Consider the following 12,034-nt stretch of genomic DNA (forward strand, 5'->3'; position numbering starts at 1 on the left):
TTATGGACCAGGTCTTTGCTCTGTGTTCCCAATTCCTGCTGAGCAGCCCTGGCTCCCCGCGTCCTTGTGTCCAACCTGAGGGGCACAGTGGCTGGCACCTTTTGTTATTACTTGCTTGCTTCACCATCCCTGTTTGACTTTCCAGCTCTCTCCATACTTTGGGGAGAGAGAGAGTCATCTCAGGTGCCTCATTTCAAAATAGGGATAATAATAATAGTCAACCAGAGCCTCTGTGAGGTCTAGAAAAAAATATATGGAAAGAATTTACCACAGTGCTTGGCCCAGAATAGGTAATACATGTTCGTTAATATTACTATGGCTGTATTTTAAATTTTGGAATTCCTGCCCCACGTTTAAAATGGAATCTATTACTTTCAGCTGTTGTTCAAGTTTTGATTATTAACTGAGATCCATAAAAATTATTTTTTTTCAAGGTAACTATTGTAATTGTCATTGATAACTTCTCTCAATTTTACTTCAGATAGAAATGTGGAGAGAATGCAGCAGGAGAAATTCTCCTCTGTAATCAGGCATTAGAAGCTCCAATAAATCACAAGCCTTCCCTTTTTATATTACTATGAAAAGGAAATAAAGCTCAAATTTATTCAGCACTTAACTCTCTACCGGGAACTCACTAAGAGCTTCATGTGCGTTATGACACTTAATTCTCATAACCTTACAAAGTGGATATTATCATTACCCGCCCCCATTTTCCAGATGAGGAAACAGCTCAGAGAGATTCAGGGCTTGCCAAGTCACACAGTCCACAAAGACAGGAACAGATTTGAACCTGGACTGACAATCAGCCATTAATTCTACACTATTTTTGGAAAATAAAAATAAAGCCATCAAAACACATCCCATGTATTTTGACAGTTCCTGTCCAAAGACAGTCTCTCGGTATGTCATTGACATATTTGCTCCCATTTCGTCTTCCAAGACCTGGGAAGACAGACTCCCTCAGCTACCCGCTTTTTCTTCCCTACTCTGGGATGGCAAAATATGAATGGTTTATATTTGATGAGAGGCCATACCAGGCAAATCCCCAGTATTCAACAACTGCCTTCCCTCTGCTCCTTGAAAGATTCCTCATAGGACTCCTCAGATGGGCCCAGCAACCAAGGTGATGCTGAAGGAAGTCATCCACAAGTAATGCTTGCTGGTCCCCAGATGCTGAGGCTCCACTGGGCTGCAAGCATTAGGGCTCCCACACTTCAGCCTCTCTTTTCTGGCAGTTTCCTGGATGATATGACTCAGGGAGTGGGCAACAAAACAAACACTCTACAATTGGCTAGAGTTTCCCCCTCAAATCATCCATGCTCTCCGTTCTTGAGAACCTGGGCTGAATGATGTAGAAACACCGAAAGCCTATTGCTTCTTTTCAAGAACGATGCCTCCTTTTCCTGTGAGAAAACTAACAATTCAGTTTGAGTCTCCACAAAGACAAACACTTTAACTTCTAGAGGCATGCACTGAGAATCAATCAGACACATCGCTAAAGAGGTATTCACCTAATAAAGGGATTCTTTTTTTTTTAAACGTTTTATTTATTTTTGAGACAGAGAGAGACAGAGCATGAACGGGGGAGGGGCAGAGAGAGAGGGAGACACAGAATCGGAAGCAGGCTCCAGGCTCTGAGCCATCAGCCCAGAGCCCGACACGGGGCTTGAACTCACGGACCGCGAGATCGTGACCTGAGCTGAAGTCGGACACTTAACTGACTGAGCCACCCAGGCGCCCCATAAAGGGATTCTTTGACAAGCTTTCTTTAAATACTGAACTTTCTCTGAGAAATGAAAATATTAGCCAAGTAACAAAAAATTCAACTCCTTCACATTTTTCAGGGATACATCTGTTCTGCAATATGAACTGTATGGCAGTGGCCAATCAATCTATACCTGTGTAGTAGTAATTAGTTCTCCAGGTGTCTACTTAGTGCAGAGTGTTATGTGGAATGCTGTATCCTGTAGTGGAAACAAGAAGGTGGAATCAGCTAGGTGCAGGCCACATATGCCATGCATGTGAAGGATCTTCTGAAGTTCCATTGTGGACCTGTTCCTGCTTCTGGCTGTCAAGGCCAAGCAAACTTAATCTCATCCCATAAAAGTTTGCCCTTTTTTCCACTGGTTCCATCAGATGTAGCAAAAGAGGAAGGCAACATGGATGATCGACTCCACAGTCAAATGCTTGATATAATGCCTGATTGGTTTTAAAATTTTTTTTAATGTTTATTCATTTTTGAGAGACAGAGCGCAAGCAGGGGAAGGGTAGAGAGAGAGGAAGACACAGAATGTGAAACGGGCTCCAGGCTCTGAGCTGTCAGCACAGAGCCCGACACGGGGCTTGAACCCATGAACCGCGATATCATGACCTGAGCCGAAGTCGGACGCTTAACCAACTGAGCTATCCAGGCACCCCTATAATGCTTGATTTTTATCCGAGGCTCTTTTTTACCTCAATTTACCTGATGAGTCTATTTCATCACATTGATACTGTGTGATACTGAGGGAACTAACATTTAAAGCATATCTAACGCTGAGCGGAGTGTTTGAAAGGTAGCATGTTATTTAATACCTTCAATAATCCCAAGAAGTAGGTCCTGTTAGATGCATTTTATAGATGAAAAAATAAGCTTAGAGAGACTGAAATTCTGCTAGTAAAAGTTGATAACTGGGATTCAAAGTCACGTCTGACAGACACTAATGCTTTTGTTGCTTTTTACTGCCCCCCTACTCCCTGCTTCAAACTGGCTCATTTTCCCAGAGCATCCATTCTACTAGAAGAAAACTTAATGGAAAAAAATGATTATGTGAAGGAAAACATGGATAGAATTATCACTTAAGACTATGCATTTAGCATGAGTTTTTAAAGATAAAATGACAAAAAGGTCCTGTCTCCAGAAGACAACACACGCCCCTAGACCTGTAAGTTATTTTAAAGGAAAAGCCAGTGAATCATTCTCCACACATGGGGATCTGAGGCAGGCACATCATTTTATCTCCCTTCAAAATGGCATTATTTAAGAATCTATACCCTACGTAAAGGGAGTTCAGAGCACTGGTCAGGAGGGTAGAGCTGGAGACCTCTGGTGTCAGGGCTGTGCGGATGCCCCTACTCAGGTAAACCTGTGCTCTCTTTAGAAATCAGTTGGGAATTCCAGAACCAGTACGTGGGTGTCCTCCTCACTTCAAGTGGCTTGTACAACTGTTCCCTCCAACTCCATACTCTGTTCTGGGCAAGAGTTCTGGTTAGGTCACTGTGGTCCATCCCACTGCACTTCCAGATATATTTCCACATCCCTTACAGCATGGCTCTGAGCGGGCCCGTGCAGCACTCACCTCCACAGTGCAGCCTTTGTTGGCTAAGGAAGGACACCATGTCTACAATCACCAACAAGTTAAAGCTGCAGATGCCCCACCCCCACCCCAGTACAACTTTTGTTTTTCATCTCTGTTTTCCACTGAATATCACATATCCCTTTTCCCTTCCCAGCTGATGCTGAGATGTAACAACCTGTCACCTGAGATATGGCCCATTAAAATTACATAGCACAGGTAATGGAGAATTCAGTGCAGGTTGGGACAGCAGGTGATTAGCCTTACTTTACAGGGCAGTCTTCAGGCCCTCTGAGCTACCTGTATCTGCTTCTCTTCCTTTCTGCTTCTTAGCACTCACTATTTTTCGGAGCTATCTCTTGGGGTTTGTTAAGTCGGGGTGGTTATTCAACACTGTCCTCATTAACTGAGCCACCAAGCCACTGTAGTATTGCGTTAACAAGGCAAGGAATTGTGACCATCCACAATGGACCATCAATTCTCCAGTAGCCAGTGGGGGTAGGAAAGAATGGATTCAGCTGTGTCTGCATATCTTCCATGAATATAAAACTGAACAAACTTGGGTAGCATCAGAATCTAGAGGAGGCAAGTTCTGAAAAAAGAGCAGAACCTTGGAGTTCCCATCAGAAAGGACCTTGTACAATTTGTATCAGATGCAGGGCCCTGTCTATTTTCACATCCCTTGCTGTGACTATTGGGTTTGTCTTAGGACTTTTTCCAGAGAGGATTTAACATGTGATACAACAGGCAGGGGGAAATCAAGGGTGGTGTTGATTCTGGGATATGAATATCACAGACACAAGATGTTGCAAATTCTTAGAAAGCCAAACAGTTTCTCAGATCCCAAAGGCAAATCATGTTTCCAGAGCCTTGGGAAAACTTGCTAGTTCACAAGGCTACCTTGTGAATGGGGGCTCCATTCTTGGCACTAAGCTGCCTGAGAACCCCTTCCCCATCCTCTTGAGAGATCAAATCCAGGTAACCTTGCCCAACACTGATTTTAATGAGTAGCTGATCCTAGAGGTGACTAGTAGGCTATCTCCCCTCTTCTCCAGCTAACCTGTGCCCACCCTCTGCTGAGGTTGGCTGGTTTCACACTGCACATGGGCAGGTTTAGTACTCAGTCTTCTGAAAACCAAGCAAGAAGACACAACCAAATGTCTTTTTCCCTAAATAGTTATGTGTTCATCCCCCAAACCAGGATTTGACCTAGCTCCTTAAAAACCAATGAAATTTCCCAAAGTCTTTGAGAGATGACAACCTGTAGTATTTACAACCCCATCACAGAGTGATTCAGCAATGAAGACTGCTAACTTTTAAAAATCTTGTTGAGTCTTTTACAATGCATTTATTTTATTTTTCTAGGGATACTGTTCAGAAACCGCCTAGTGGTCTCCAGGATTTTTTGTTGTTAGTTATGCAGAAATGTATGCAGAGACAGAAAAGCAATGAACACATTTGTTTTTTCCAGCACCTCTTATGGGTGATTAGGGCTCTGGGCTCTGTGTTTTTACTCACACAGCCTCATTTAATCCTTACAACAGTCCCGTGAGATCGAATTACAATCGTCAGTTTACAAACAGAAATGTAAGCTCAGAAGTTATGTGTCTACCAATGTCACATAACACCTTGTAATGGCAGAGCAGTTGAATAAATTTAAGTCTCTGTCTACAAGTCCAGTGCTAGTCCTACCACATCGTAAATATATTTTGTTGATGTACATTCTGTCTTTCCAGTGTTATACAGATTTATATCAAAACAAAAAAAAATGCGGGAGCCATGCAATAAAAAATAAGTTAAAATTTAAAGGCTAATTATAAACTCAGTTCCCTGACACCTCGTGTCTGAAAAGTTCTCCCTATGGACATTTTTATAGTCTCATGTTTCCTGCCACAATATTTTGAGAGAGGATGAAACTCAGCTGTAGCCTCATGAGAAAGATTGCCAAAGGGATGTGACTATTCCCACAGTGCACTTGACCACTGAGCAAACTACTCATTTCGGAAAACCGTACAGAGGAACTAGATCTTCTGGACATTATGGAAAGGCTCAAGGACATGAACTCTGCTTTCCTCTCTTAGTGCCTAAAATAGGGCTTGCTTCCGAGCAGGTGCCGGACAAACATTTATTGAATGAATGAATGAATGAATGAATGAATGGCAGTAACAGGTCATTGTGGGCCCACAAAACGCATTGGCAAAGTCATCCCTTCGCCAATCTTGGAATGGAACATGGAAACAGTTAAAGTGCTTGGGCACACACTTAAGGCGTTTCAGAGGTGATTTTTTAAATAGGAACAAACAAAAACAAAATAAAACAAAAACTAAAAACCACTTCCTTAAAAGTTAATACAAAATTGGGGTTTCTAAAATTTTCTCCATCCTAAACAACTTCCTAAAACCACTGACTGAGAAATCTTTAGCCATGTGAAGGAAAACTTGCAAAATAATAATACATACTATGAATGGTAGTAGGAAACAAGGACATAGATTTTTGTCTACTCTTGAGCCCAAACTCTGACTTCCTTCTCCTTCTCTTTCCCCTTCTCCTTCTTCTTTTTTTTAAGTAGGCTCCACGCCCAGCACAGAGCTCAATGCGGGGCTTGAACTCATGACCGTGAGAACAAGACTTGAACTGAGATCAACAGTTGGACCCTTAACAGACTGAACCACCCAGGCACCCCCCAAATTCTCACTTCTAAATGACATATTAGCTGTACAGCCTTGGGAAAGCCCCTTACGTTGTTTAAATGTCAGCATCCTCACTGGTAAAATGGAATATTTAATTAACTGAGTTATTGCAAGAATTAAAGATTAACAGTGGCACTTGGCAGGCTCAGTAGATGTGAGTCCCCTCCTTCGCCTCTCTCCCTTTCCTTCCCTGACACCCATCTAATATAAACCATAAAGGTAGGTGAGATCATGTAATTAATTTTTAAATGTTCTTATTCCTCCTGTTCAGAGGCTTTTTAAAAACATGAGTTGGAGGAGCTCTAAGTTTTCCACTCACTTTTTTTCTTAGTGTCAGAACTAAGATATTACATCCTATTATATAACAAGAACAGAGAAGCTGGGGGCTAGAACATAAAAATTATTGTTAACAAGACAGGCAACAGAATAAAAAAGAAGGCTGTGGCTATTTTTCTGTTGTTATCTCTAAGAGTGGTTGAGGAGATACAATGGAAGAGGAGGAGGTGGCCTGTGCTTCTGAAGTTACTGCTGTCTTAGAAGCTTTAACCGGGACATCTGTTGACTTTTTAACAAAGGAAGCTAAAGGGGATCGAGGGGGAGTGAAAGAAACTCTGGTTCACAAAGAAGCCACATCTGTTTGGTATTCTCCCAACTGAGAAAGCTCGACTTCGAAATAGTCTGGGTATCCTAGTTAAACTAGGATCCAGGAACCGATGAAAGCTTTTCTTTCCCTCATGTTTCAATGGTAGAGATCAACAGCTGTTTATATCCTTTAATACCTAACTGAGGGTGAAGCCTTCACATCTGTCAGTATTTTCCGGTCCTATTTCCTTGGATCACAGTGGGGAGGAGGTGAAGTTTGAACCCCTCCCAATTCCCAGGCAAGAACACAGAAATATGCCTGGGATTCAAAGCTGTAATGCTAAGCAGAACTCCCCATGTCTCATCCACCCAGGGTCTGCTGTTTGCAGAGAATTCTTCTTTTACTTTATCCTGACAGACATCTTGATCATTTCCATGATAATGACTCACCGCAGTACAAAGATCAAAAAGAAGAAAAGTGGGCTGGAATCAGGGGGAGGAAGAAGAGGAGGAAATGAATTCTAACAGAGAAAGTGGCTCCTAGAGATAAATTTTTTTCAAAACATAGCAACAATATTATGCAAGGGCAAATAGTAGAGGTGAGCAGGATGCTGATGAAGACCTTCGAGGTGATGGTGGATGGTGGTGGTTTTTACTGACCCCTAACATTTCATCTTGGAAAAATAAGAGATAACTAAACTCTGTGAAGGCAAGGTGCAGGATATTCCAAGGATGCTGATAAAGGGATTCAGATCTATTTAACTTTTGGTCCCTGGCACTACAGACATGTTGGGTCTTTGTAAAGATCATTTTTACTCCATTCTTCCATCCATCTATCCACCCATCCACCCATTCAACAATTTATAAGGCACCAAGACAGGACTTTGTGCTAGAATATTCAAGTGAACAAAACATATTCCGTAATTTTAAGGAGCGTGCATTCTGACGGGTGAAAAGCTTCACAGAGGCATGAGAATTCACTAGTTAGAGAAGATGGGGAATTCCATCCAAACAAGATGGATAAAACCAGAGAGGTAAGAAATAGACTGTTTCTGGGGGGAATGCAAAGCATTCTGGGCAGTTAAAGAGAGGAGAGGTGGGTGCTTACTGAAAGTGCAGATTCTTAGGTCTCATCTAAGATATTCTAATTTAGTTGTTAAGGGGGAAGGGCAAAGAATTTGTATTTTGAACAGAAGGCCCAAAGAATTCTGATAGAAACAAATGTTTGACCCCTCTAACTTATATAGATAAACATTTCTCAAAAGATGCTAATGGTGTTCATTAAAAGCAAAAAAAGATACACATTCAAATTAGGAAATACTACACACTAAAGTATTCCTTTCTTGGAGAATTATAATGCACATTAGCATATTAAAAGTCCTGCAGTAAAGAAACTGGTTTCATTCAGCAGTTCCCAAACTTATTTTCCATGGGCAAAAAGAAAAGAAAGAAAGAAAACCATGGTGCGCCTGCTAAGATCTCTCAGGACGCCAATGTACTCTGGAGCCAACAGAGGACTCTGATGAGGTGAGCACAGTCTGCAAGCCCACTGAATGGCTAACGAAATGTCTGGAAAAAGACAGCAAAGTCTATTACTCTAGGGGATATGGCGGCATCTGCTGATTTCCTCCAAGGAAAGTCTAAAACCATCTATTATGTCCTAGTTTCCAAGCAGACTGCCAGAAGCTTCCTTACTCTCAAGTAACACACCATGGTTCTGTGATGTTATTTCTGGTCACCAACTCTATGTGGTAATCACAGCTGCCAGAGACAGCAGAAGTGCCCAGAGTTCAAAGCATCAAGGAGTAGAAACAGAAGGGGAAAGACAAAGAGGAGGTATCATTGCCCAAATTTATTTATCTTTATTGCTATCACATGTTCTGCACAGAGAATTGGCAGTTGGGAAAACTCCTCCTAGCAAAAAAAAGAAGCCTCTGCCAGCCAGTGAAAGTACAAAAACCACGAACCTAAGAAATTCCCACCCCTTCCAAGGTGCCTATGATACGGCCAGGGGAGTTTCTGAACCCTGCCTTCTTCCTCCTGTGCTGGTGAGCCAAGGGAGTTTGCATTACCACACACACCACCTCCTTCCCTAGCAAGGGACAGCATCGGGCAAGCGCATGAGAGAGCTGGGCAAATCAAGGCAATACAGTGATTCTGAGCAAATTGGTGTGTGTGCTGAATATTTCAAGATGCACATACTGCCCTAATCAATTTATACACTCCCCTCCCAACCCGGTTTAGCTTAATTACTTCCATACGCCCCACCTCAACTTCCATATACCACAGGGGGGATACACACATCCCATCTAGAGGTGATCTCAACAATGTGCTCCAAATGCTTCTTTTATATCCCAACCATCTCAGAGCTTTTTTAATACTACTGTCTAAGAGCACAAGTATTTTTTCAATCATTCCACAAATATTTCCTGAGGGCCTACAAAGTTCCAGGGCACTGTGCTAGACACTGGAGACACATAGGAGGTGGCTCATTCCTATTGAATCTGATGCCTAAAACCCCCCTGAACTTTAAATTCAGCCTGTCGGTGCATGGCAAATCCAATTATCAGCAGCATAAAGAAATATAAAAGGGAGATAAGGTTTGGTCCTTCCCCTTGAAGAGTTTTATAGCTCAGAGCACCACACAAATGAAAGCATTTGCATTTCAAGTTCTAGTGGGTCTAGCAGCTACACATGGGTCCAGAGTTACTAATACAACCTGGAATTAATAACAAATGATCAGGAGTGGTAAGAACAGATGCCAGGATTTTTATTTCTCCAGAAGGCCAACCCCTGTTTGCTTGATCCCCAAACAAATCCATGCATTCTCACACTGGGATTCCTTAACCTGAGAGATGAATACCAATAAATGCACCAGAGTTAATGTAACTTTAGTTAATTATCCAAAAAGTGAAAATTCTACATGGCTAACTGGGTGAGTCTGGAATGTAGTCCTAAAGAAACCAGCAAGATCAAATCTAACATCTCAGCAAGGCAATGCTCTCTAGCATGTGGTACCTATACCACTGAGGTCCACAAAATAATTGTAAGTAGTCCACAAATGATTTTTTTTTTAATTTCAAGGAGGTTCTTAGATCTGAAAAAAGACACTGCAAGTACGATGGATGTTAGGGAAACACTGATAGGGTGCCACCCAGCATTCAAGGACAGACCCTAGAAGAAGCCCCTGCAAACTTTCTGAGCTTGGGTGGGATGCACCAAAACAAGCAAGAAGCTGGTCATGGACTTACCCACGCATGTTGGAAATATGTCCTCATTGTTGATCTGGACCTCGATCCAATCCATAAGGAGGTTCATGTACTGGGGAGCTGGCAGGGCAGTTGGCTTCTTGTACTTGAGGTCATCCTGCCAGCGATACTCATATTTGGGGCCCCCTGACATCACAGGGCAGGTCTGCTCGGTACAGAACTCACAGATGGTGCCATAGATGAGGTTGATCCTATTGAAGAAGTCCACCACGTGCACTGCCACCCAGTCGTTCTGGTCCTCCCCACTGGGCAGCTGCACGGCCGCCTTCAGGTCCACGCCTGAGTTGAGCGACGCCTGAGCCCGTTTGTGGAGCTCAAACCTCTGTGTGCCAGGTTCAAATTTCCTCTTGGGCCGGAAGGTCTTGTCCTTGTTGAACACCTGCTTCAAGGCTATGGACATGGTCTTTTCCTTCTCTTCTTTTCTTTTGCAGGAAGCAAAAAGGCACCTGGAACTTTTCAGTGAGAGGTCACAACCCAGCAGGGTTTTCCACTGCCAGCCCTCTGGCCCCAGTATTGCGGTCTGCAGCTTTTAATCGCTTTTAAACGGCCCCTTCCATCTTCCTCTTGAATAGTTTCCAAGAGAACCTCATGTTTCTTCCTAAAGGCTGAAGAGAAAAGGGTCTTACTAGTACACAGTTTGCATTTAAGAAATGACAAACGCTTAGATCTGATTTCCACCTTGCTCTGGCAGTACCTACTTCCATCCAAGTATAAGGATGTTGAGGGTACCAAACCCCCAAGGATCTGTGATGATGATTCAAACCACGCAAATAACTCTTTTTCTTCGTGGCCTTGGTCAAATCTCTGGCAACTCCTCCCTGTGTGGTCATTGGTTAATGAACTCTCCAAGGTGTCAACATGAACATGTTAGTCAATGCCCCATCCCCATGCCTTTTATGCTCCTTTTTACAGCATCTGTCCTACTCCCCACTGCCTTTATTGAGGAAGCATAGAATCACTACCCCATCCTCCTAAATATGGCTGATTGGATCAGGGGTGGCTATCATTCCAAACTGGCTAATGTCTCTCCTGGGAATCTGGGATCAGAACCCAGCCTTTGTTAGGCATTGTCCCTGAGAAACAATGAAAACTGGGCCTGGTTGAGCCCTAGTTGGACCGCATGCAGTGCAGCTAAGAAAGCTGGTCTGCAGAGAGGGGAGGGAGGAGAGAAGGCTGAGGAAGGAAGGAGAATGGGGGGGGGGGGAGAGGAAGAAAAAGGAGAGGAAAGGAAAAAGTCATTGACACAAAGAGAAACAGAGAGCACAGCACAAGTGGCTACAGGGAAAGGAAGACAAGAGAAAAAGAGAAACAGTGAGGAGAGTGGCTTCTTGAGTTCCTGATAAGCTTCTAGGAATTGGTTCTAGTTGTTTTTGAAGCCTAGCTATGATTCCAGCTCTTGAGATCCATACGTTTACCCTGAATTTGCCGAATAAATCCCTTGTTTTACTTCAACTAACTTGAGTAGGTTTTGTCTGTTTCCAAGAATCCTCAACTATGACAGCATTTATCACTCCTCTAACTTCATCCTTTACATCTTTGGTATCACACCTTAGAGTTCTGAGGCAGAAGTGTACAATAAAACTTTCTGTGATAATGCAAATGTTCCATATCTTTGTTGTCTAATATGGTACTCACCAGCCGTATGTGCCTATGGAGCACTTGAAATGTGGCTAGTGTGACTGAGGCACTGAACTTTTCATTTTATTGAATTTTAATGAATTGAAATTCAAATGGTCACATGCAGCTAGTGGCTATCATTTTAGAAAATGCAGCTTTGGTTTTCAGTGCTCTCTTCCCTATCTCATTTGACCCTTACAAAATTTTGGTGTGGTTTATAGTAGATGTGTGGTAGTTATTATACCTGGGTCTCTAAGAGATAAAATTACTTGCCTAACAACATAGCTAGTACAGGCAAAGGTAGGATTAAAATCCAGTTTCCTGACTCCTAGCAAATGCTCTGTCCACATAGCCTCCTATTCTAAAAAGTGATGCCCTTCAACCTGTCTCTCCTGCTTGTTCATGAAACCTCTATACCCAGACTCTCCATCCACATATTCCCCAAAGACCACAAGTGTAGACTGGCTGGAGGTAAAGATGGTGTCCTGTGGCTTAGAAGCAGAAAGGAGATAAATGATCCACGCAGGGGTCAAGCCCTAGC

General features: G+C 42.8%; 1 protein-coding gene across 4 annotated transcripts in view; it reads right to left on the reverse strand.

Annotated features, from left to right (window-relative positions):
• The window catches only part of MOB3B (MOB kinase activator 3B), a 197,828-nt gene that overhangs the window by 110,602 nt on the left and 75,192 nt on the right, over positions 1-12,034 (reverse strand). For all 4 annotated transcript variants that reach the window (XM_042912673.1, XM_042912672.1, XM_042912670.1 and 1 more), the window contains one exon: positions 9,859-10,481. In XM_042912673.1, the coding sequence (XP_042768607.1) occupies positions 9,859-10,276 (418 nt within the window). In that variant the 5' untranslated portion in view covers positions 10,277-10,481. The remainder of the gene's footprint in view (positions 1-9,858; positions 10,482-12,034) is intronic.

This window comes from Panthera leo, chromosome D4, assembly GCF_018350215.1.
Source record: "Panthera leo isolate Ple1 chromosome D4, P.leo_Ple1_pat1.1, whole genome shotgun sequence".
Lineage (NCBI taxonomy): Eukaryota > Metazoa > Chordata > Mammalia > Carnivora > Felidae > Panthera > Panthera leo.